The following is a 27,482-nucleotide window of genomic DNA, read 5'->3' on the forward strand; positions in this document are numbered from 1 at the left end:
CTGCCGCTGGTTCCTTGGCTCAAGAGACTCATCCCCCCTCTCTGCACCCTCCTTTCAGGGAGTTGGAGAGGGCCAGGAGGTCTCCCCTCAGCCTCCTCTTCTCCACACTAAACCCCCCCAGTTCCCTCAGCCGCTCCCCATCACACCTGTGCTCCAGACCCTGCACCAGCTCCGTTGCCCTTCTCTGGACACGCTCGAGTCATTCAATGGCCTTTTTGGAGTGAGGGGCCCAAAACTGAACCCAGGAATCGAGGGGCGGCCTCACCAGTGCCGAGTCCAGGGGTAAGATCCCTTCCCTGTCCCTGCTGGCCACGCTAGTGCTGATACAGGCCAGGATGCCATTGGCCTTCTTGGCCACCTGGGCACTGCTGGCTCCTGTTCAGCTACCTGGCAATCAATCCCCCCCCAGGTCCCTCTCTGACTGGCAGCTCTCCAGCCACTCCTGCCCAAGCCTGTAGTGCTGCTGGGGGTTGCTGTGGCCCAAGTGCAGAACCCGATGCAGTCCTCAAACATCAGCCCCAATGACTCACTTCACCCCACAGAATTACGTGCTCGTTTTCACATAGCTCAGTTCCGGTGATCACCAGTGACAACCCCAAAATCAAGTTATGAAGATTGAGTGGTCAATGCAGATCACATGGGGAGGATTTCTGAAAACACACGTAGCCAAACACATCAGTACAACTGTAACACAGACGTATTTTCAAGCATGACCTGGAGCAGAGGCATTAATGGAGACAGACTAAATAAAAAGGAGATCAAGCACAGAAGGATAATAGCAACTGATCCAAAGGTTTTTCACCATTTGGCCTATCAGAGAGAACAAGAAGATATAATTCGTGTTTTTACTGAAATTGAGAAAAAAATACGCTCATAAAATCTATGCTTTATCTATCACGATGGCTGATGCCGTTATTGTCCCTTCCTTCACAGATGTTCAAATGGGCAATCAAAAAAGGTTTCGCTTTGTCAGTTTTTCCACCGCCATCAGTCACAGAAAAAAAACCCCAAACAGCTCAAGTGAAACAAAAGGCTGGAAGAGAAGGAACTGAAATGCTCATCTTTACTCTAGGTTTTACAAAGCAGTCTCCACATATCAAAACAGCTAGCTAAGTACCATGATTTCTCCTTGCAATCAAACCTTTTTATTTCTCTCTGGAGCCTACCGCAGGAACAGAATTGCACGACACTCCTCTGCGATTGAAGACTTCACTTAAGAGTACCCTGCATGAATGCAAGGTGATGTAATGAATAGAGACCATGTCAAAAGTAACAGCACTAATGTCAGAAATTAATTCTGCAGTATTGATGGAGCTCTCAGATTTGCTAGCAGCCTTAAGTTTCGCCTTCAAAAAATAAAGACCTCTGTTGTCCGTCCTGATTTTTACACCTGCAAAAATACCTTTGCTGTTATATGAAGTCTTGCACTGCTGATGCAGAGGAAAACTTCTTGTCTAAAGATATTATGGTACCAGAAAAAATAATTTATTTTAAAAATTAAAGGGGGCCAAACTTGTAAAACTCTGTAAGCTACATGAAAACATATTTCATTGTAGTATGGTAAGTTAAACAAGTAGGATCTACCCAATTCAATATTTTGTATTTTATATTCCTTTCAAGAATTTCCAGGAAAAATAAAAGGGCATCTGAATACCCCAAATCTTCACAATCTTAAATAGATTTATTTAAATCTACTCCTTAATAGAACAACAAAGAATACAGTCCATGCCAACTTTTGTAGCTCTTCTGTGCAATCTCAACTTATCAGCCTCCTAATTCTGGAAAGTAAATTTCAAAACATGAAAAATGTATTTCCTCATTTCTTGAAGCTACGTATGTACCAAAATAGCCAGTCAGACACATTTGCACAAACCGTATTGGGCAGAATCTTCATTCAAACCTTGAAATATCTTGAGCTATTTGAAAGAGTGACATGAAAATTAGACACCTCATTTCTATTGACTGCTAAATTCCTAATGTTTTAATTGTTTAGAAATAAAATCACAGAATGACAGAATAGTTGAGGTTGGAAGAGAGCTCTGGAGATCATCTGGTCCAATTCTGGTCCTAACAGTAATCTATAAGGCACTGGAAATGTACTTTTATATTCCTATAAATAACTACTATAAAGTGGTCATCTAACACAACTCTTGAGGATGGACAGCTTGGAGTGAAAGAAGGGGATGGGAAAGTAGGTAGCACAAGACTTCCAGCATGAAAAAGCCCTATTGTTAAAAAAAATAAACACCACTCACCCAGTCAAACTCCACAATTTTTATCCTTTGTTGGTATGTAATTATTGCTACACAGGAAAGGAAATGAGCTTTAAAGTCAAGCACCCCCGTTTCTTTGTTATTTAGAGGAAAAGCAGACATACCTCTACTCCATATAATCAATATGCCATATATTTTTTGTTCTTCTTCTATGGAAAAACCTACCTCTATAGGAGTGAGCTATCAACAGTAGTAAAAAGCACTTTTTACACAGCATGATTCTGTCTGTTTGGGGGAACTGTTACTAGGTAAGGCTGTAAAGTAATTCCTAAATCCATCTTCCCAAGGAAAGCTGGTTGAGCCAACAGCCTACTGCCTTGGAAGAGCCCATCTGGTTCCTATCAAGAAACACCATTTCGGTTTTGTAAATTGAAAAAGGGAACAGGGCAGATCTCACACAGCGTTGAGATCTCTGAAATAGCTCTGGGGTAAGAGGTACATCTCTTTGCAGAAAGAAAAAAAAAAAAAAAAGTGACAGGATGTAGTTTCAGCAATGTGTTAGTATTTCTTAAAGATATTTCTAAGTCATCACAGTGGAGTCCTCATCCAAAAGCCTTCTGCATGAAACTTTCCAGAAGTTGTCTGCACCTAGATTCAAACTTCCTGAGCGTTTCGTTGTTGAGGTTTTACAAGAGGGATTTTGCTTTCCAAATCTGGATCTATAGGCTACAAGAATGATCAGAAATAAACGTTTTGATATATTTCAGCTGTTTCTGTCTCTACACAACCCCTTTCGAGAGAGCAAGGCATAAGCAGCTGATGAACAGAGATCTTCATGCTGATGCCATGTCTTTGATTTAAAAGCACACAACGTGATGGGGTAAAACGGAAAGCTGTGTTTAAAGGAACATTTGATCTTTGATCCTCATGTCCCTTTGAGAACCTTCCCTTGGCCATCAATTGGGACAAAACCTTTTTTTTTTTCCAACTAGGAGGAACAACTGACAAGTCAGTCATGGTGGCAAGCTTGGTGGCAAAGAAAACTGAAGCAGAACAGGGCAGGATCAGTTGTAGGGTATCTTCACTTCTCAGACTACAGATGTAAGAGTAGAAATGAATGATACCTTTCAAAAAAAGGATGTTTATTTACTCTTTTACATATATGAACCTCTCTATGGAAGATTTAGCTTAGTTTTACAGGAGTATACACTGTTCTGGTTTCATTCACGTTCTATCATAGCCTCCATAACCTGGATGAATTTGTTTGGCTTTTTTCTCTTCTATCTATCTGACAGCAGCATGTGCGTATTTACCGCATCTTTTCAAAACCAAAGGCCCCAAAATGGGCATATCAACCAAAAAGTTTGCTTTTCCCCCTCAATTTTCATCATAGTCTTATAGAAGTTAAATAAAAATTTGTATCATCATTACACCTGATAGCAGTTGCAAACTTGAAAGCTCTTTTTAAAAAGCTGGAGAGTGCATTATCCTTCTTATCCAGAAGGAGCCACCTTTCTGAACACACAGAGAAGGCAATCCTACTCACAAACCCACCCCCAACCACATTTCCTGGAGGGCATTCATACAGATGCTTTGCTCTACCTTAAATGAACAGAAATTACCAGGAAAAACAAAACCAGAAAATCAACACCAGACAGAAAGTGTCTTTCAAGACACTACCATAAACAGAAGAAAAATAATTTGATAGGAAAAATGCAAATGTCTCTCTAGCCTAGTTGGATAGACAATCAAAAAGCAAACACAGATGTACTTGGCATCCTGGCCAGAAATTCATTCAGGAAACCTAGTAGCTCACAATTTCACATCTCAGAAAAATGTGACCAACCCTTACTATTTTTTTTTTTAATTTTAAATTACTTCTTTATGGTTTGTGAAGGTAAAAAAAGCTTTGAGCCACATTTGTACACAATCAGAGCTAAGAAAACCAGTGCTGAGATTTATTTTTTTTTTTTAAATAAATCTGCAGGCTTCCTCCTACTCAATTAGTTTCTGTTTGCAACCAGTATGAAATATGCTTTTATTCTTGTTGAAAATATGACACACTACCCATTAAACTGCAAAAGGCAGTGTATTAAGTATATTGCTAGTGAAATGAACAGCAGTAAGAATATATATTAAAAAAATAAAAAAGGCATAGGAATAGTAAGTCTGTACAATCATCAACACAATTTTAGTGATGAAAGGAACTTTTTATGTATATAAATTAAAATGCAAATCAATGTTAAAGATTTGTTCCTGCGCTATACTTACATTGGATTTCCACTTCATGCGTGACATTCATATTTACTGATGATGATGTCACTAACCAGTCAAGCTGTATTTTTAAATGTTTGCTCAATATAAGTACAGAGTTCATTTATTTTAATATACATGGAAATCTCCCAATATAAAGCTTATTGCACAGATTAATTTTTATTTTTCATGGAAGATACTGAAAAATGCTTATCCAGTTTCTCAAGCACACGCACTGCTGCAGCTAAGGGGATACAAACCAACGAACACAACTAAATGAAGAGAAGTCAGCAACAGTTTCAGAGGTTAAGAAAATAATCACCGTGCCGCTTATATTGAAATTGCAAGAGACTAACCCACAGTATGTTCCCACTATTTCATATTTGCAATCAGGAGATTCATTTGCCCACGTGAGTTTTATGCAATTAGAATAGATGCCATAATGCAAATTTCTTCCCCATTTTGGCTTCAATTCAGTATTGTACTTCAGACACATACTTACATCGATCCCAATTTTCTACAGCTAAGGCAAGTAACAGTTTTGTTGAATTTGCCCAATATTTCATGATTTGGTTAAAATCTTTCACCTAAGTAGCAAACTACTGTTGACTTGTACTGAAGTTTCATTAAGTGCTCTAGGCAACACTTCAGCGTTTTTTGTTTAATTATTATTATTTCAGTGATAGCGTCAACCCAATCAACAAGTGGAACACATCACCTATACGGACTGTACACCAGGCCACTTATTTTTTCCAGAATCTGGCTGGCCAGCATGTCCCCTCATCACTGTTAGTTTTGTATTAAAAGAAAAAAAAACCCAAACCACTACTTTAGTTATATTTAACCAAAAAAAAAAAAAAAAACCAAAACAAAACAGAACCCCCCCGAACACTTCTAAACTGGCATCTTCAAGATCTTTGGCACTGCATCAACAAAAAAAACTAGAGCACCAAGCTTTTAAGATACTGTTATTTATTCTTTCTAAAACAATGTGTAAGGGAATGACTCAGCTGAGGTGAGCTTCACTGCTGGCCACACAGACCTGAGAATACAACAATAATGTTTGAGGCAACAGCTGTTTTTTGGTGAACTATCAGAAATAATGCCCTAGGATCTAAAAGCTGATGTGATACCTACTTTTTGTTCGTGTTTTACAGTAGTTCCTTTAAATGTGGGCAAATCACTTTATTTTTAAGTGAAAGCTTACGTATTACTGCTAAAGAATAAGAAGATGTAACAGCCTCTCATCTACAGTTTATAAATATACCATATCTTTATCATAAAGCATGCAAGTCAGTAAGAGGGTTGCACAGTTGTAGCTCCAGAGCGGACATGAAGAATAAGCTTTATTTCCACAATACGAGAAACATCCTACATTTACTTATATATTTACCAAAGGAGTAAGCCATACAAAGAGCAGCACACACTCACTTGCCTAGATCATATAGAGAGACTTCTTTGCTGCTAGCACATCTTTGTCAGATTAGCAGCACATCTTTTATTACTTTGCAGCTGCCATTTGGGACTCCTCTCCTGCACTGGCCTGAGTAACCTTACGTTTCCTTTCTCCCTCCTCTTTCTTGGGAGAGTAGACAGGACTGGCTGATAAAAGGCCTTTTATCTGTATGAAATTGAACAAGTCAACTACTGTCTATGTAGGGTCTTATACTGAATAATCATTTACAGTAGATTTGACTTAAACATTCTCTCCATGGTTTTTTTGGCTTTTTTTTAGCTGTCAACACGTTCTGGTTTGCACAGGTCTAAAAGCATAACTTCCAAGGTTGCAAAGGGAAAGAAGGGAGTATAGTTTTTAAAAATAGTTAAGAATACATCTACTGTACCCTTTAAAGTAATCCTCAGTCTAAGACAAACAGCTTTAGTAGCCAGGAAGGTCTGCCCAGTTTACCTTACATTCATCTACTAAACTGCTGTCAAGCATAAAATCTGGATCACTGGGGTCAGGGACTGCTCTAGAACTGAAAGGATGACAGGCCGCTCCTGTAAAAGTATGTTCAGGAATTTTAACAGCGTACGTACAAATTTATGTATCTTAATTATTGCACAGTGGGTTAAATAAGCTTTTTTTTTAAACTAACGGAGACCTTATCCTCAGTAAAATTAAGGTAACATGATCTGAGAAACATGAAAAGTAAGAATAACGTCTCAGAAATATCACTACCTAAAATACATGGAGTCATACATAGTCCAAACCCACTCTAGTTACTGTGCAGAAGGTGCAATCAAACATTTCTTTAAAGTCTCACAGAAGAAAGGAAAAACAAGTCTTACAAATTATCTTTGTCTGCCTAACATTTGAAAACCAGCTGAACTAGATGAACTGCAGAAAAAATAATCAGCTGAATTAACTAGCTGAACTTCAGGATCAAACAAAGAATGAAACTCTACACACCTTTATTTCTGCATGGATTATTTTTTTTAAACAAACGTTTTCCTTCTAATTACACTTTCCAAAGTACCATTCTCATTCAATGCAGTGATTGTTGTTTTTCCTTAAATTATGGCCTTTTGATTGTAACAGAGAACATGCTCATCAGGTAAAGAAGCAGTGTTACGTTGGAATACAAAGGATTTTTTAAAAAATTCATGGCTCCAGAACAAATGCAGGGCTAACTGAGAAAGTGCATAAATGCAAACAGAAGACAAAAGAAAGTTAAAAGGCAAATGGCTTTTGACTTGCTTACAGTGTGCTAGAAAATATGAGGAAGGGATGATAGGGGATGCTCATCCACCAAATATTTGCCTTCTTACCTAGAAACTTTGGGGATTTAAAAGAAAACAAACAAAAAACCCCACAACACACATCCAAAGCATTCATAGGCGTATTGACAGCTTGTAGATCTCTGCACAGAAATCTCCAGCAGTGGCTTGCAAACCAGGATGCATTTCCACCCCTGAGGAAATGATACCAGCCCAAAAGCCAAGAACAAGGGCAGGAAGAGAACAAAGTGTGGAAAGGAAGGCACAGCCATTACCAGGGGACGGTGAAAAAGCAGGGGCGTAAATGGTCAGAAGTGGCTTGGGTAGGGCCTGGGCTATCAAACAGCCATAAGAATGAAGACATGTTTTTCATGAGGGCTCCTGAATGGTGGAACAGCCCCACAGAGGTTTGGGAATCTCTGTGCTTCAAGATCTCCCAAACCTAAAGGGATAAGGACCTAAGTGACCTCACTGAACTTTAAAGTTAGGCCAGCTTTGACCAGGAGGTTGGACCAGATAACCTCCAGGAACCTCTTCCACCCAAAATTATCCTGATTCTAAAATTAAAGAGTAGAAGTAGAGCTCCAGTACTCAAAGGTCCCAGGAAGAGGCAGTCACGACTGTGACTGAAAGAGGGACGACTTAACAGCCATGATACCACCTTCATTCCTGACCTAACCCACCACCACTGCCTGCTCTCCATTCCAGTTTTTCTCAGGAGTGTTCTCACTACATACCTGACCCAGACACCTTATTCCAATACATTTTCTGGTCCACTTTTCCTCGTCTTTCCCCACTTCAGCCACCTCCTCTCTTACCACACCCCAGAAACATTGCAGGGATAATCCTGCCAGCCATCCCCTTGGGTGTAGGAACTAGTTTCTGATCAAGGGAAGGAAGGGCATGAGAACTAGGATGAAACAAACAGCCATTAAAATATAGTTGGAATAATCGTCTTTTTTTTCCAAAAAAACCCAGAATTATTAATAGGATGTGGGCTCTCTTACTGTAAACTGTATGCCTTGTCTTAGTAGTAATTTTTTACATGTTCCAAAGTGTAGAGTAAACATATCCCACTCCCTTCTCCCAAGTCATTCCTAAGGTTTAGAATAAATAGGTCCATAGTAATTGTATTAGGGGGTGACATAAAGCCAGACTTAAGTAACTCTGAGATGAGTATGTGATGTGTACGAAGCACACTCGTATGGAAAGCTAGGAAATAAAGAGCAGCCTTCCTCTTGCACACCCAGGCCAAGATATGTGAAAAGACACACATGAAAAAGGAAGCCTAACAGAGGTGGAAAAGACTAGGTAGCATATTGCTGTGTATGACTCAGTGCTGGTACTGCTACTACTTTGGAGGCCCAAAGTTTCCACTGCGTTTATTTTTAAAGCATTGAGTTGTGACTAGCCTGCCCTCTTAAATCACAGGAAAGAGAAAAGCAGATATTGGGAAGGATGACTGGATTGAACGTGTTAGAAAAAAGAAGTTGCACTTCTTGTGGAATCTGAAAAAAGCTGAAATGCTGATGTAGTTAGAAAAAAAGAACCAAAACACACACAACCTACAGTAGAGAAGACACAGAAGCAGCTCACAAATAACTCCACAGACCGAAAGATACACTGCCTGGTTCACTAAAACTGAAAGACCAAGTAAAAATGAACAGCTTTTTAGAATAAAGTTTTTCATCTGAAAGTAGAGCACTTACATGTATCAAGATTCCAGGCAGTGGATGCTTATGAGCACAGTAATTGGAAAGAAAAATAACAGCTAAAAGCAGGCTAAGAGAAATCTGCTTGCATCAGTTCAGCAAAAAATGTAGTTTCTTTATGAAGGGCTTTCTTTGTAGAAATAGCATAATTCTAAGCTTAGCAACCCCTTTATAAGGAACTAGATGTTTTCACTGAAAATAGAAGCTGACAGTCCACCTCTGTTCTTAGAGAAATATTATTTTAACCTAAAGAATTCCATAAAAACTGTAGCAGATAGCTTAGCATTTTTAAAAGGCTGCCTTTTAAAATTCTGTTTAAATGGACAAATATTTCAGTATAAGGCATTTTAATTTTTCATCTAACAGAACAGAACAGTCAGTGAGACAAGACCTAAATCAGATACCTGACCTTTTTTCCCCCGCTTTAAGTGCTGACATGTGTTTCTCGGAGAAGAAAAAGTACACGAACGACTGAATGTAAAATCTACATAAAAAGAGAAGGTCACCGATAATACTGTTTGGAATGTCACACGTAGACCCATAGTCTTTGTTGCATGCAAAGTATATTATATTAAATGTTAAACGGACATTTAATATAGAGAATTCTAAAGAGCTTCTTGTTTTGCGGTAAAAAGGGAAACGTGCACTAAGAGGTTGAACTGTGACAAGTGCAGAATAGTATCAATAATCCCATTATAACACCTGATTTGTCAAACTTGTCTCTACAAGTTATTCTAAAATCCACAATAGTGTTCTTAACCATTTATGAAATGGAGCAGATCACGTCTTTGTAGCGTTCACGGCCACTGATTCTCCATGCTTTGTTGGAAAGAATGGCATGAATAGCTACTAAGTCTTACACTTCATTTTCTTCAACCTCTTATTGATATCCTGGTGTTTTGAATGGTGTTCAACTATAGGAGAATATAATACAAAGGTAGTATCAAGCAGGTGTTTTCTTTCTGGAACCAGTATGTTCTGTTGATGTATTATGCAGCATCGTGGCTTAACGGACCAAACCAGGTCATCAATATGCATGATCTCCACATCGGGCAGTGACCAGGGAGCGGTACGGATCCTCTCCTGAAAAATGGAAAGCCTGTCGAGCTGAGATTTAAGACAAACCAACAAAACAATCCAGGCTCCAGGTGTATCCGAAATCGTGTGCATACATGTGTTCCACACAAAATACGAGACTTTTCAGGAAAATGGCAAGGAATGAAGACAAACTTAAGAGTGATGACTCATTAATATATATTTCTCACAGTCCAGGTTGAAAAACAGGTTTCCCTCCTAGTTTTGTACCTTAACTGAATGAAACCAAAGCTCTTTTAGAGATCACCATGGATTACCCTGAAGAAATATCACAAACTAAATGATGGCACAGAATTAAATAAAAACCAACTTATTTTGCCAAGTCAACACTTGAAAGCTACTTTTTTTTTCCAGAAAAATTATTTGAGCATTATTACTAACTTCGGGACACCTCTAGAAAGTAAAACCTAAGAAGGTTCTTAACTTATAAGGGTTTTTTTATAAAACAGAAAATGAAAGCACACACCAAGACAACTATTTAGATCTTCATTTAGACAAACACAGACTATTAAATTCTTGGACTGGAAAGCAGGGATGCCTTGTAGATCACTGATTTTAACCTAAGTTGTGTAAGCAGAGGAAGTATCAAAGATATGCAACAATTCTCTCTAGCTCTTTAAAAGAAGTTAATTACTCCAAAATAAGAAAAAAAGAGCAAAACTAACAACAAGCAAAAATGTAGACAGACTGGGACAATTAAATTTGTCAGATAACTAAACAAAAGTCATAATTCATGCAGAAGGCTTTAAGAAAAAAATATACACAAGATGGAAAAGAGAAGAAATAAAGGCTACTGAGAAATTCAAACTGGAACAGAGAAAATTCTGCTGGCTGATGGAACAATGGACAAGAAGTAGGAAGAAGTGGTAATACACACCCACTGTCAGGTGTGGAGATTAAGTTTATAAATGGACTTTAAAAGAGCAAACATGATCGATATCTACATCCTGTACTTGGAAAGTAGCAGTTTGCTTATGTTTTAACACAAACCAGAACATTAGTACCATGGAGAATGTGCGACATTAACGAGGAAAAAGACTTTATCAACATGTCCATAAAACTCACATCTTAAAAGAGAAAACTGTTGATCCACTGATGTTCCATTTTTGTTAAGTGCTGGAATATCAGAAGACAAGATAAATGTACAAGGAAATGTTCTTCCTCATATAAGAAAACACTATTTAATAAGTATTTGTACCAATCGGATTCTGCTTTTTGCAAAAATAAAATGGATAATGTTTTCATAAGAACCACTCTTGAACATTTCCCCCCATTTTTTCCACTTGATTCATATCTCGGTGTATCACAGCGAATGGAGCCATAGGTTGGTATGCAAAGACTGCCAATCCAGAATGCGTTCATGAGGTAGATGCAACACATTTTCATGAAGCATTTGTCTTGGTACCTAATGAAGTTTTAATTTAAAAACAACACTAGATACCAGTAACTAAGACTTCAAAATGCAACTGTCGAAAGAATCATCAATTTAAGCCACTTTCAGTTGAGTTTTCCACGCACCTGCCCAAGACTCTTATTATTTTGTGCCTTCATCAACTAAACAGAACAAAAATCAGTAGGGAAGTAACTAACCAAGAGGACAAAACATTCACAAAAATAATTTGAGTCACTGGTAAACTAGGAAAGTTGAAACAGAAGGCATTCTCACACAGTTCTTCAGGCTTACATCAAGCATGCCTGGCACAAAGCGCTTCAGGAGGAAGAGATGACCGCAGGCAAGGCTGCTGGAGGTCGAAGGAGGAAAGCAAGAACTCTCACAGGTTGGCCTGTGCTTCAAGTGTCAGTGGTGACATGGATGTCAACCAAAGACATCACCTCCCAGAAAGCATCAGGTACTTGCGAAGGCTCTACATCCTCCCTAGCGTTAATAAAAGAGCATACCTTTTTGTAGGAGTCTGGGCCGCGCTGGAGAGAAGTTAGTGCAGGCAGAAGAATGCAAGGACAAAGACAAGGCCAGCAAAATAAGGCTGGCAAAAACACACAAGATAGCAGATAAGTGAGAAACACCTGTGGTCAGCAAAAGCACACAAGTCTGAGCAAAACAGGGTATGAGATAAGGGAGTTTTTGGCAAGTTTTGGGCTTTACGTACTAATTGCAATTAACCAATGCAAATGCTTGTAGAGGCACGTGAACAGCGTGTGTAGATAACCTGTAGCCTACTAGAAGATAGATGAGTGCGTGTATGGAACTTAGTAGAATATAAATGTAACCAGGATTGGGAAATAAAGGTGGACAATCTGATCATCATATTGGAGTTGTGTCGTTCCTGTTCCCTCACGGAGAAATAAGGACCCTGGCTAATGGTGACCCCGACACCTTTTCTTCACTTTTTTTCTTCCCCACTTTTATTTTTCTCCCAGAAAAACCTGCTCAATTTTTAATATTTTTATCCCTGAAGCAGGAAGACACCTACAGAAAGAAGCACAGAATGTTTACAAGCCAACCTGCCTGACATGGTTTCCTATGACAGATGGAATCAACCAGAGCAAGATTCCAAAGCGGGAGAAACAGAGGAGCCTCACAGCCCTTAAGTATCCATGAGGGAATATCACTCAGTGCAGGAATAGGCCTGAATGGCTCTGGCATTTTTGCATTTGGATCCAGAGGTTTCTTGGATACAGCTTTTCCCCCTCCCCCAAGTAGCTGTGCCAACAAGGCTTAAGGGAGTAACATCCAAAATAAAAAGTCACAGACAAAGCTTCAGTGGGTCTGATGACGTTTCCTATAGAAATTCCTATAACAGGAAAGAGAGAAAATTCAATTCAGACCTTGGATTGTAAGATTTCAGTAGCTGTTATCTCTGTACAGGTAAGAAATGAACTCTCCTAAGTCAAGGAGGTGCCATATTCACACAGCCCCTACGGGAAATGACTGAAGCCGGATAAAGGCCAGGCAGAAAGTCTCCCTCCAGGCTCTGATGGTGAGGCCACAGCTCTGGCTTGGGAGGAGAACATTCCCCAGCGTTGGAGGACAAAAATGTGATTTTCATATCCAGTTAAAAAAAAAAAACACCACTGAAAGATTATTAAAATGCTATGCAATACTACTGATAAAGCAAAATAAAGCTACCTCAAACCTACTGACATACTTTTGGGTAATGCACGTGGACCGCCTCAAGCCTCCAGGATCACTTCACACAGCCAGTGTGAGCCAGGCTGGATGTGGCTTTCTAAAGAGATCTAAAACAGTAAAGATACTGAAAATCTCAAGAGAAGGATTATATAAAGAAAACTCAGAAATTTAAAGGGATTTTATTTAGAATTTTTTGTCTGTCTTTCAAAATAGACAGCAATGATAAAGCCAGCACCTGCAGACATGCAGTGAGCTCACTTATGGAAAAATATTTCATTGATTTTCTCCTAATGTTTCCTACAGAAAGTTTGAAAATACAATACATACACAGACCGATTTCAAAATAATTTGCTGTCTTCAAATTAACTGCTATCAAATACATCCAGCTATAGCAACCATTCATCTCACTGCCCAGTACAGAAATTTCCACATAGTCTACTCATTTACTACAAGCGGAAGTCTCTCTGCAGAGAAACTGCAGAACGGTAGCCAAGTTTCTTCAAAAGATAAGCCTGAGAAAAAAAAACAGTTTCTGTATACGTGCTAATTACCAACCAAACCCCTCCTCACATGATCTGGAGTACAGAAGTCAAAGCTCTTAATTCCTTAAGAGATAAAGTATGCCTAAGGCTTAAAAATACATCTTCTCCACACCCCACACAACTCCCCCCCCCCCCCCCCCCCCCGAAAGATAATTTCACAGGTATTTTTAAAATACAAATGCTTGATTACAAAAGCCATCGATTTCAGCCGTAAAGGTAAACAAGACAAACATCTTAAATATTACAGAAATACTCTAGAGGGAGATTTACTGCAGCAGTTGATCTAACATCATCCTCAAAGGAAGAAACAAATAATTGAAGTTCATGGGTTAACAAAAGAGGCTACTGACCAGTCAACCTAGGGCTGCTGCTTGTTTGTCCCCAAGTCAGGGACCCACCCTTAAAGTCTACAATCTCTTCCTGCTCTCTGTAAGGCCACAGTACAGTAACCTTCTGTATCCTTTGGGCTGAAAAAACACCTCGTTCTGTCCACACTGCAGGGAATGAACTAATAGAAAGTTGCTTGTGGGATTTTCAAGGCAGACACCTCAAGGTTGGTTTTTTTTTTTTTTTTTACTGACGCCCCAGGGGATAGCTAACTGCTGAGTCAGAGGGAAGACTTCATTTCACCCAGAAATTTTTTTGATTCCAAACCTGTGGTAAGGTTGTATTTGCCAAGCTCCAGTTGTTTTGCCACGTGGGATTTCTGAATCAATCCAGGTGACTTGCATTCAACGCTGAAATGGTTGTATTCACAGAGCTCGCTAGCACCTTCCCCAAGCCTCACAGATGTTGTTGCTCTTCTTGTGTAGTGTCTGCCATCCTCCTGCTCTTACATTTAATACTTCCACATTGCAATAAGGCAGTATATTTTCAAAAGAGAAGTACTTTACCTAGCACCTTACTTTCCTTTCTTGAAAGAGTCTACTTTTACTACAAGTGGAGCAATCTGATTTTCAGTAAAGTTGTCTGTGATCTACTAAAGCACACCTTACCTCTTCCTAATATGCCAGCACAGGTACTTTACAAATACTTGTACAGGTCTCCTCATCTATAAACCTCAAAGTATTTTACAAGGCAAAGGAAGAAAAAGGATTTGAATTCTATTGCTGAAGCAAAATTTGCATTAATTACCAAAGGCTTCTGTTTAAAAAAAATTAAAAATATTCAGAAGACCAGGGATCTAGTTCCCATTCTATCAAAAAGACCCATATTATGCAGGCTAAAATTCACTCAAATTTCTCCAGTTCCTTATTAAGAAAATAATACCACTTTTCCAGCCTTCACAGTATAAGGATAAATCAGTTAACCTTTGCAAAGCATTGTACTACATGGTCAAGAACAACAAAGAAAAAAAAAATTAGCCACAGCACAAGTTAGTAAGACATTGGGGGAAATCTCTGATTTTAACCCTTAGAATTTTAATCCACTGAAAAATTGTTTAAAAGGCCACTGTATCTTAAGGAAAGCAGCCTCGCATCCTTGTCAGAAGATGGTAGAAGAAACAGTCAGCTTCTATCTTCTGATTTTAAACAAAGGAAAATACAGTAAGGGGAAAAAAAAATAAAGCAACCATTTGGGCACTGCAGCCTATAAATATTATTTAGATATATAAAATATATAATAAATAAGTATGATGTATAATTTGTTTGCTTTATATATAACGTATAGACACACATTAGATATACACAAAAATGGCTGTTGGAATATTGCAATTTTCTAGAAAATAGGTATTCGCATAGTCTGATGTCTTGAAATAAGTGTTTCTGCAAGTCTGGCGAGACACTCAGGGGGTGAGAAGCTGGTAAAGGCAATCATACTATCTATCTGCTTACATCCACCTTTCCTCTTGCCTTTCCTGCTCCTCTCTCCACTCCACCTCCTCTCGCTCCGTCTGCTGCTCTGACAGGCTGCTTTTGTCTTTGGCATTCATTTCGTCTTATTTTAAGGCTCCTCTCCTGATTATTGTCATTGATACAAACACCACCAAAGGATGCACTTGCACCTCACTCCTAGCTGCCGATAGGAATGTGTGGATAGAAACGATACTACTTTTTACTCTCTCCATATTTTAAAATGTTTTAAATGTATCAAGTTTCTCATTGCAACAGACACAGCAATCAACACCAAGTGACCTGTCCACTCTCTCCAGATCACAGATAAGATATTTTTACTGAGCACACACATCTCTTCAATGTTAATTTGTCCTCCAGAAAAAACAGACCGGGAAAAAAAAAATCATAACAATTAGTGCCTTTTTTAAAAATCTGAACAGAAACTTCTACTCGCACCTCAGTTCAAATTTAAAGCTCTAGTGTAGCTCACAGAATGGAGTTTCCTACCTTTTTTCTACATTATCAATGCCTTCAGTTGAGGCACTACAGTTTGCAACTAATTAGCATGCACTGAAACGAGTAGCACGTTTCACAGCTCCAGCTCTTTCAGGTTACTTGCAGACCCAAAGAGATGCGCCGTTGATTGCCCAGAGTCACATTTTACTCTGAAACAATGACAGCGAAATATCAAACAAAAACAAAGCATGACAAAACATGACAAGGAAGGTCATCTGTGTGTTCCCAGCACGCGACACAGACTGTGCGAGACTGCTGTTGAGTCAAAAGTGTTAAATAATAATAAAAAGTGCAGCAGAGATGTAACTACAATCTCAAAAAAAAGCAAACATTTTACCTATTTAACACGCTAGGTAAAACAGTTTTTTACCAGGTCTGCAAAAGCAGACATTCACTAGGTTGTTCTTTCACCTAACAAAAGGGTATTCTTAGCTACTGATTTCAGCAAGCTTATTAATCATGAAGAATACCTAATAATAATAATACAAGATTGCAATTTAAATGCTATTACTAGGAATACTGTTAATGAGAAATGAGAGCCTTTCTATACTCTCAATTCTGAATATTAAGTAAGCCTTTAAGTGTATATTAAATAATACAGTAATGAAAATACGAGTGAAACAGCTTAGTGTGTATTCACAACAGATCTAGAAAGGACTGCAGAATTGCAGTACTAGGGCCGATATGTCAAATACTTCTCCCCTTTCTACCATGGCACAGCCTAGAAAAACTAATCAAGAACCCACTGGAGACAGACAATAAGCAGAACAACAGCTTGGAAAACTTCAGTGGCAATAGGTACAATACAGTAAAAATACTCAGTAAAATAACTCCCTTGATAAAGTAAGACGCAGGACAATTTACATACAGATCCTGTAACTCATCACATCCATTCAAGCCACTTACCATATAATTAGGGATAAATTATAAACACTGAACCATGGTGTTTCACTCACATTTATACAGGTTCTCCTTCTCCAAACAAAAGCTCTCTGTGTATAGAAACTTGGCACCCAAGTGCAGTGCATCAGCATACAAGTTTTTTAAACCAACAAAGCAATCAGTTCTGGGAAACTTATTTTCACTGTCTACCCTTCCTTTTTTTTTTTTTTTTCCCCCCCCTAGATTGCCAAAAAAAGTCCTAAATTAGAATATTCTGAGTTCCCTAAGGTGACAAAAGGCATTTGCACAGAATCTGTGAAACGGTTTAGAAATCTTGCTTCAGAAGCTAACTACTGAGAATTTTCATTCTCTAAGTGATTTAAGTGGAATATCCCACTGTTGATGAATACAACTTCACACTTATTTTGATTACAATTTCTCTCACCAAAAGGCTTTATGTGAAATTTTATCACTACCTCAAAAACAGAAATCCTTTTACAGGCCCAAGAAGAAACATCCAACATTGTTCTTGAACTGTACACTTATCAGCAACCCAAGGAAGCGATTGCACAAGACCTCATTCATATGAGCAGCCATTCAATGAATCTCAAATGATGCAGCTGTATGGCTGGAAAGTTGGGGGTTTTAAATGCAAGTATCTGAAAGCCTCAGTTGTTAAGACTGAGCCTTCCGAATCTGAGAATGTAATTATTTTTCCAACTTATCAGGACTACTCTCTAAACACAGCAACTGCTGTAAGTGCCTCTGCATATAAAAAACATTCCCAGTGTAGAATGGATAAATGTATTAAGAATTGATCTTAAATTCTCTACCATGTCATTACAAAAATCACTAAAGAATACACACTTTGAAGTTTCATGAAGCATATATCGATTCTGTCATTGAAAAATTGCTATATTTAATCAAATTAAGTGCAACTGCCAATGTAATCAGTGTATGCTCATGTAAATTCATGCACAATGAAACAACAGAGCACCAATAACTGCAGACCCTTAGAGCACTACTGTGAGCGTCTGGATTAAATTCAGTAGAAATTTCATTTGATTTACAAAGTGTTTTCAGCTGAGTTTTGGACTGAGACCACATGCAGGAAATCTAGGACTAGAAAATGTGTACATCGCAGATACAGAAACCCTCTTTCATAAACTGACAGTGAAGTCTGGCCCACTGAAAAGGTTTGTTCTCTATATACTTGTGGGTGATGCAGCACTGATGACTGAAAGGATGCTTAACACAACAGCCTACAAACTCCATTTGGAAACATCCTAGCGACAGCTTGTGTTTTCACATTTCACTTCTGTCACTGAACCAACATCAACAATTGTAACGTCAGGCACATCTCCAGTTGTATTTACCATATACTGAGCTCCACAAGCTCCCTCACTTCTATTTTATTCTACCTTTAATCTATTTTAAAATAAATGAATGTATTTTTAATCTGTAGTACTTGGACTTCTACTCCAAGGGCCTTTACTGTAAATTAGCAGGCAGCTGCCCCTTGTTAGGTGCTTTCTAATTTTGGAACAAGGGAGAAAAACCAATCCTCCCTCCTTTCTTGCAAACAGATCAAAATTCATTCCACTCCCGATCACAAGCACAAGGCCAAATCTGTCCGCTTTTATTTCAGATGAATGGGAAGCTGCTCTTACTGAAGAATGTGAATGTAAATTTATTTTGGACTGAGTATGCCAGAACACATTTCCTCTCCCTCTAATTGACCTGATTTTACTTTTTACTCAGGTTTCACACTAACTTCTGAGAAAACCTCAAAGACTTTATAAAAAATTTGAAAAAGAAATGTTAAAAATGTCTTCTGTACCCAAGAACTTCCTCAAGTCAAAATGTCCATGAAAACACAGAATGGGCCTAAGTCCTGCACAGGCCAAACTGTCCGATTCAGAACTCCAACAGGGATTTTCATAGTAACTAACTGATGGAAAGGATAAACAAAAAAACCCATACGATGTAGAAAATCTGATAACGAATAAATTACCTCAAGGGAACAATGCCATAGACATTAAAATTATTCCAGAACCTACCTGTGCATATTCTTTCTCAATTGCAGCTCTCTTCTGACTGAACGCTCTGAAAGAGGAAAAAAAATATAAACCCATTAATACATACAGCAAAACACTATAAATGCAATAATTTACTTAAAATTATTGACTGTTGGACAGTCTTTATAGTTAAATGAGCAACAAAAAAGCAAAATTGTTTGACAACTGTATATCAGTAGCCTAGCAACTAGCACATGTGGACTTCACATACGTGATGTTCAAATTTCCAAGTTTTATTGGACAAATTCCGTTCCCAGGACTACCAGTGTAAATACCATTTACTTACTTAAAGGCTCATCAGCTTTCCACCAGTACAGCCTAGGGAAGAACTTGGTAACGCAGGACAGAATTTGGCTTTATGCATCTAGACGGACTTCCTAATTATTTGGGGTTTTTATTTAAGAAAAAGTCATGTTTCCTCAACAGCAACTGAACGCGCCATATTCATAGTTGTAGTCACAAGACTAACAGCCTCTCTTTAAAACCCATGCTGTCCCATAGAAATATCCCGATTTACCCATTAATGTAGCTGTATCCCATTAAACCCACTTAACTCGGTGCCAATCATAACACATCGTTCCACATTAACGTCAGAACTGTACTCTCATGCAGGGGCTCCTGATGTTCCATCTCAACGTATTTTAAAATAGAGGGTTTCAACACTATCACCACTGTAACAAGAAGAAGGTTCAAATACCTAGCTGTGTCAAGGCTCTTTCTTCTATAGCTTAAGCTACTCCCTCTTTAGCCCTTGAACAGTCAAAGCAGAGTAATTTTCTTCAAGCTATAAACTACTAAGCTTAAGGCTACGCCATCAGCAAAAGAAAATCTAATTCTATTTAAATTAGTTACACAATAATTATGGTGACACGTTAATAAAAAAATCCTCAAGAACATCCTATAATAAGGTTAACTCAATAAACACAAACAAAAGGAGCTCTGAACAGGCTCTTTCTACTCCTGTCTACTCCATTTCACCCATGAAGAGCATCCACATGCTGATAGGGCGTTACGGGCTCGGTCTCCTCAACGGGATGTAAAACAAAAGTCTAAACACATCGCGATTGCTTAAAATTCTTTCCAGATTAATGACAGCCCCGAAGATCTGGCCATATTCCAACTCCAATAATTACATCCCATCTTCCTAAATCCCCTTCGTATAGCTCAGGTGGGTACAAAGGGCTGTGCCACAGGAAGCACCTCTAAATGAATAGGTCAAGTTGTCCGAGATGCTTGTAAATGAATCTACTTTGTAAAGCATTCGAGGTATTTCATCTACTATTACAAAACAATTTTTTTTAGGCTCTCCTGTTCCCAAGTCCAATATCCCAGTCAGTTTAGCAAACATCTAAAAACCACAGTATCCCTCTGAAAGAACTTACTTTCCTTTTAAAAGGGTACATAACTGCAGAAACCACTACTAGGAATAACTGAAATGTGTTATCAATATTGAAAAGGTAAAAGAAAACAAGCAGCTGCCTTTGAAATGTAAATCTGGGAAGACTTCAGGCAAAGGCAGTTATTTTCCAATTCTCAGCTAATCTTACTTGAAAACATATAATCAGAGCTAAATGTTAAGGATACTCAGTTTACACAAAACCTGGATATGGAGCCGTATACTTCATCACGGGTTTCCCCCCCCCCCCATACAAAACAAATTCCACTTAAACTAACTGCATAACAACAATTGTGACAAGCTGGAAGCCTAAGATATCCCCTAAAAACCTTCTACATTAAAAGGTTTACACTAGAGAAGAAAAAACAAAAGCATTCAAGTGGCCCTAGTGTAGAATTACAAAATACCATGCAAATCAAATTTACTCGCAAAACCGACAGAAATCTCGGACTTGGAACAACTGCAAGCTCCAGCTTGACGAAAGCACCTCCATAAATTGTACAGTAGCACCTCCATAAATTAGAAACATTTTAGAGTAGTTTTAGATTTTGTTCTGTATTTTAAATGGGGTTTTACAAAAAAGTTGGCAAGGCTGCACGTAATTCAATTTATACAATACTTAAATTTGTGTTTGATCTGTGTTTTGGTGAATGAAGAAAATGGTAAATACTGAAAGACCAGCAGGATCAGCCGTCTGCATTCCTTGAAGCTGGTGTTCTCTGTCGCTTTGTGACTGCATTTCCCTCGATTAGTCAAACACAAAGCTGTTCTTAACCTCGGGACAGTTTATAAAGGAATCCTTTTATGACAACCATAAATATACTACAAAACATGACAAAAATATGAGACTGAAGTAGACAAATTTCCCAGGAGAAAATTATTTTGAGCAGAGGAAAAAAAAAAGTCTGACTAATAAATGCATCATAGTTTCATAACTTGGGAAACCTGGAAACTTTCATATGTGGAACCTGATTTTATGTGCAAAGCAGGGATATTCTTAAACTTACTGTAATTCAAGATGGAATTTCAAGTTCATATAAGGAGACATTTGGTTTTTATAAGATAATAAAATGTTCTCTGTTACTGAAAAGTTTTTAAGAAATTAAGTAGTGGGTCTGCAAGAAAGCAGGAACATTATTTACAGTTTCTTTAAACTAGGATGCATTATATCTGCTATTACATCTTTTTCACAAATTAACCATTAATTAAATGCAAGAAACACCAGAATTGCACGGCCAGAAAAGGATCTTAGTTTTTGTTGCTGGACAGTGACTCCTAAATATCATCTCTATCCCGCAAACATACTTCATGCGATATGCTTACTCCCTTTGCCAAACTAATAATCACTCAAAAGCATTTAAAGTATTTGACAGCTTAAAAAGAGGGTGAGAAAGGATAAATACAAAAAAATTCAACAGTATTTAGTGTGTATAATCAAGCTATAACCATTTTCCATTTTAACTCTACTTGCCACAATCCTTATATTGCAGGAAAATCCTGACTTAAGCCTCCAGAAAAAGAAAGCCAATAAAAATAAAATTACGCTCACCATCAGGACAAGAAGCCGCCATTTAAAAGAAACACGATTTTATTACACATCCAGAGTGTGACCAGGCGCCTGCTTTTAAAGAGCCTGCTGCTAGGGAAGTCTGCTGCAAGCCTGAAGGAAAAGTCACACTCAGGAAAGTTATTTCAATGGTTTCAACATACATGATTTAACATCGAGAGGCAATGCCAGCCACCCACTGCATTCCCTCACACGCTGCTGCCTACAGCCCCTTCCATGGCTTACGCCTTCGTATGATGAGAATGAGCCTAATCCCGGAGGGATTATGAAGCCATGTTCCTTCCGAAGCACAAACAGCTAGAGACACTCTGCAGAGAAGGGTTGTCTTCCTTTGAAATGTCAGCAACTGGCCAAGTCTGGTCGAAAACAGAGTAGTGGGGTTAGAGAACAGTCGCTCCTATTGTCAGTAGGACAATAAGGACTAAATGCGGGGTTGGAAAGGACTTCTCCTTCAGACTAAAAACTAGTAAGAATATCTGAAGAGGAGGAGGGTGGAGATTTTTCTGTTGCATAGCAGGACGTCACCCACCCACATCTCCTCCTTACGCTCCTCACCGGGCTTCTGACCCAGGATAACACCCTCCAAGGTGCGCTGCGAGGCTGAGCTGGTCGCTTTGTTTCCCAAAGAATTTCCTTCCTTAGTCTTAACTCACAGGACTTTACATGACAAAATATATCTGGATGAAATGTCATGATCTGCAGTATTAAAGAAATTAGATTATGCGATCTGACTTTCCCTTGGGCTCTGCGAAACAGTGGAAACGTAAGGGAGCAGGGGAGAGAAAACTACACCCACCGTCACCCCCACTTTGCTAATATTTCTCTTATTAGTGCTGAACCCTCCCTGTCACTGCAAATTCCCAAACACAAATTCCAGCAACTGATGGGTATTTAAATTACTCATATCAATTTAAGGTAACAGATGCTATGAAATATTCGGGTATAATTTAAAATTTTCATTGTAAATAAGTGTAACAATGTGAAGTAAGGAGTCAGGCCAGTAGAGAATGGTACTTCAAGAAGTCTTCCTCTAGAGAAACAGGAGAAACAGATGGGCTCAACCCGGTATGTGGATGCTCACTTGGGCTAGAAATGTTTAAAGCTCCCACTTTCACGAGAAATCAGTGTATTAACGTTAAAATATATATTTGAGTTATATAAAACAATGTTGTATTTGCCAAGATTATCCAGGCATACAAATCTAAGGATGAAAGTCACAGCTTGCACAGTAAGAACAGTTAAACACAGTGACACCCCAAAAATCAGAAAGCGAATTACTCTCTATATTAAAAAAGCTAATTTAACTACATCTAGAGAGCTATGCAAAAATGTAAACAGACACTTCATGTACAAGTCTCTTGAATAAAAGAAGGAGTTAAATTTGCATAGGTGAATGTATTTCCATTTGAAGGCTGAGAAATTCAACAATGAGCCAAGCAGGGGTCTGAATCGCATTTGCAATGAGTCACCGTGCAAGATCAAAACAATGGTCAAAAATCAGATGTAATAACTGGCAAATTGGTACAACTCACCTAGCACTAGCAGTTTGCGTTACTATGATTTTTTTGGCTACAGACATTCAGAAAAATTGATTAGAAATTTAAATGAAAAAAATCCTTAACAACTATGCAAAGCACCAGAAAATGTACAAATTAGTATCACATCCGGAACACCCAAAATTGTTAGACTAAAGAATTGCACCTGTTTTAACCGACCTTGACCTAAGAGAGTCCCCAACTGCTACACTAACAAAAGCAAGGAGCAGACAATGAGAAAATAACATGCTCAGCTCTACAGAGACACTGGATTTCCCAAATCAGCAGAACACAGAGCAACAGAATTGACACTTTCAGTGCCGTCTTTCAGAAAGGTGATGAAAGGAGGGGGAGAAAAAAAAATTACATGTGCACACACTGCATGGTGATGGTAACTCTCCAAAACATTTTTTTAATCCTTTTAATACCGGCTGCTGTATCCCTAACAGATTCAAAACAACAAAGTCATGACCATATTCTCTTTGCTTTACCAACTGCACATCTCCCCAAGTTGACAAAAAGTGAAACCCACATTAAGTGATGCAGATCATTAGAGTAGATCTGTAAAGCCCCAACACAATGAGAAAAGGAATGGAAAAGGTGTACGAATAGAAGATTTTCCATTGTTTTGATTTTATGAGGTGTTAAGACAATTTCAAAATTCAGTTTAAAAATGAATTCAAGGCATCCAAAATTCTTGAAGTAAATCTACTTCAGAATCGTAGAGCACATTGCAACTGCTTTTAAACTGACTCAATCCACCAACGCTCAAGGAGGTGAATCAGTGAATCATGAAATACCCAAAAATTTCCAGCTTCCCCAAAAGTAGCTCAAGAATAATTCATGCCATCTAGAACATATGCCAGTGGAAAATTATGACTTTGCAGCTTCTGCTTATAATGTACACTGGTAGCACACACCCTTAGTGTGCAATGATGTCCAAACTAATACTATACTGGTTTTCTTTTTAAGATGAAAGTATACACTCATTCCAAAACTTTCCATTAAAAACATTAAAACAGACAGCTCTCGTTAAAAAAAAAAAAAAAAAAAAAAAAGGAAAAAAGGAGGGAGCAACCCCAGAAAACTCAAAAGCCAATATTATGTATCAAGGTAGAATTACACAGCTGGCTTTGTTCATTCTTTTTGTCCCATTCAGACAGAAAAATCACTCCTGAACCACCTAAAAAATGACCTAACAGTGAATACACCTGCACGAAGGCAGTCTTAGCTCCCCCCCAAATGTCCCAATCTACCTATGAAACGTAAACAAAAACCTGCATGCAGCAAGTTAAAATACAGCGTTAAATACCAATTCCCTACCTCCCTTAACTGACAAACAGATCTAGAATGCCTTTTACAGTGATGAGATGTATTTATTCTAAGCAAAGGAAACAGATCCTAATACATGAGCAACAGGGGAAGAACCCCGATCGTGAACTACACACACGTGAAATATTTATGTACAAGAGGGCATTGAAATTTCCAGCTGGCCGCCCCAGCCTGGCCCGTTGCTCAAGGCCGGCGTGTCCCAGGGGCAGGACTTGGCATTTGCCTTTGTTGACCTTCACAAGGTTCTTGCCAGCCCATGTCACCCATCTGAACACAGCCCTGACTCCAGCCTTATTATCAAGTGTTCTCCCCCAATTTGATACCCTTCATCAACGTGCTGAAAGCATGCTCCATCCCATCATCCAGGTTGTTGTTAAAGTTATTAAACAGTACTGATCCAGTATTGGCCTCTGAGGGATTCCCAGGTGCCCACTGGGCTTTGGACTGCTCTCCATCACTTACAGTTGGGAAGTCCAGCCAATTTTCCACCCACTTATCAGTCCACACATCCCTGATGTGGCTATAAAGGTACTACAGGAGACTGTCAAAGGCCTCACCTAAAGCCAACACGTACAACAGACACCATGCCCACATTGCCAGCTTTCCCAGAAGGCAATCAGGCACCATTTGCCCTTGGTAAATCCATGATGGGTGCTCCAAATCACCTTCCTGTACCTTCAAGAAATGGCTTCTTGAAAAAGAAGCCTTGGAAATGGCTTCTAGGAGGTTTTGCTCCATAATGTTCCCAGGACCTAAGGTAAAGCTGACCAGCCTGCTGTTCCTCAGATCCTCCCTCTTTGAAAATGGGTATAGCCTCTGCATTTTTCCAGTCAACAGGAACCCCTCCTGATTGCTACCACCTTTCAAAGATGACAGAGGGAACTATCTTACCACACCTCTGTATTTCCAATAAGCTCATTCCTCCTGCTTGTTTCCCAGCCACACAAGCTCATGTACAGGCACCTGTGACAGATCCCCAGTCATACTGGGGAGAGCCTCTTCCAGGACACTGTGCCCCAGACACCTCTTCATCAGACCATTTGCTTCAAGTTATGGTAACTCTCCCTTAGCAGACCTCATTTACAGCCTTCCTCACTAGGTCTAGCTATTGGCAAAGGTGCTTGTGCCCCACCTTGTCAGATGGATCCCATCCCTCCTCAGCATCCTCGTTTCAACAAGGCTCTCACATTTATAAGATCCAAAGCCCTGTCTGCAACATCAGCTGTGCAGCCAGGTGCTGACCTGCTGGTCCTTCACCTCCATAGGAAGGACTAGGAATACCCCCAAGGGCCCCCTGCCCTTCACACTTGTCCCCAGAGTTCTGCCATCCCCCTTTACACACTCAAGGTCACCTCTGGTAGCATCCTAGGTGCCCACATGGGGTAATAATCCCCATATTGGCTGAGCCTTTGTAGTTTTGCTGCAGTATCCTAGATCTAACTCCCCAGCAAACAACAAACCTCCCAAGATATCAAGTCAGCTCAGCACTTGGATGCTTCCATTTCTTGTAGGAGGGAGTCTCCAGTGACCATCACCTGCCTCTGATGGCACGCAGTCTGTTCACTTCCTTCCACCACTCCTTTGCTTGGTGGCAACTCGGTGCTTTATCAGAGCCCATCTCCCACGGGGGAGGCCACTGTTGACCCCAGCCCCAGGGAGAAGCACCACACACACGTTGTACCCAAGACCTGGACAGCAGCGTACTCTGTCTGGGTTGAGGCCTCCGTTGTGCCTGGGTGGTTGCTCCCATTGATGTTCCCAACACCATCGTTGCTCGATTTCAAGCAATTCCACATCCTGAGCAGAGTCTTTGGTCCACCTTGGGTTCCTGCTGTGCCATCTGCTACCTGCACTCCAGGCTAGCAGCTGTACAGCCACTCTCCAAACATGTGTTGGAAGAGTCACTTGGCACTCCCTGGTCAGTCTGTTGAAGACGAAAGGTTTAAGTACTCCCCTGTCAGGAAACAGCCAAGAGAAGCTGTCTGCTAGACCAGCAGCAGCAAGCCAACAGCAGTGACCGAAGGTGATCGCTGAAGAAGCAGCCCAGAACAGGCTGCACCAACTGCTACGTCAAGTAGCAAACTCTGCGGCACCATCTGACCTTGCTGGAAGCACGTGCATGTGTAAGCAAAAGGTAAGAAACTTCTGAACGCTTAAAGGTACGACAGCTAATGTTTAACAGTTACAGTTGATATGGTCATAGTTGAATTAAAACATTCTTTGTAATGCCAGCTTCCACTACAAAATCAAAAGGAGAGCAATACTGAAATACTTTGGAGGAGGGAGGGAGGGGGTCAAAATATTTTCCTCTCTTGTAGGAAATCAGGATTTCTTTAGGAATGCTGATGTTCTTGTTTGGAGGTTTAATTCACTGCTTTCATCTGGGTGCCTCATCCTACTCTCCCCAGTAACATGAAAAATGCACCCTAATGAATCAATATCACACAACCGAACAAGTGCTTTTACCCGGTTTTTAATTTAAGGACAGGTGTGTCACTAACAAAGGCATAACTGAATTAAAATGTACTTCAGCTAACATAAATCATCACCGTAGCTCGGTTTAGGCTAGTGGTTGGCAATAAATGCTGAGATAACATAGCACACTAGCAGTCACATGCCTAATTAGGTACTTCAGGAACACCTGTATATGCAGGGACAGACTGATTAATATTCCCTTTCCATGTCCAGCAGAGACAAAGATGACATACCTGCAG

General features: G+C 39.3%; 1 protein-coding gene across 2 annotated transcripts in view; it reads right to left on the minus strand.

Annotated features, from left to right (window-relative positions):
• Positions 1 to 27,482, minus strand: part of FCHSD2 (FCH and double SH3 domains 2) — a 167,235-nt gene that overhangs the window by 113,541 nt on the left and 26,212 nt on the right. For both annotated transcript variants that reach the window (XM_074860533.1, XM_074860531.1), the window contains exon 3: positions 18,921 to 18,966. In XM_074860533.1, coding sequence (XP_074716634.1) covers positions 18,921 to 18,966 — 46 coding nt within the window. The remainder of the gene's footprint in view (positions 1 to 18,920; positions 18,967 to 27,482) is intronic.

This window comes from Strix uralensis, chromosome 2 (assembly GCF_047716275.1).
Source record: "Strix uralensis isolate ZFMK-TIS-50842 chromosome 2, bStrUra1, whole genome shotgun sequence".
Classification (NCBI taxonomy): domain Eukaryota; kingdom Metazoa; phylum Chordata; class Aves; order Strigiformes; family Strigidae; genus Strix; species Strix uralensis.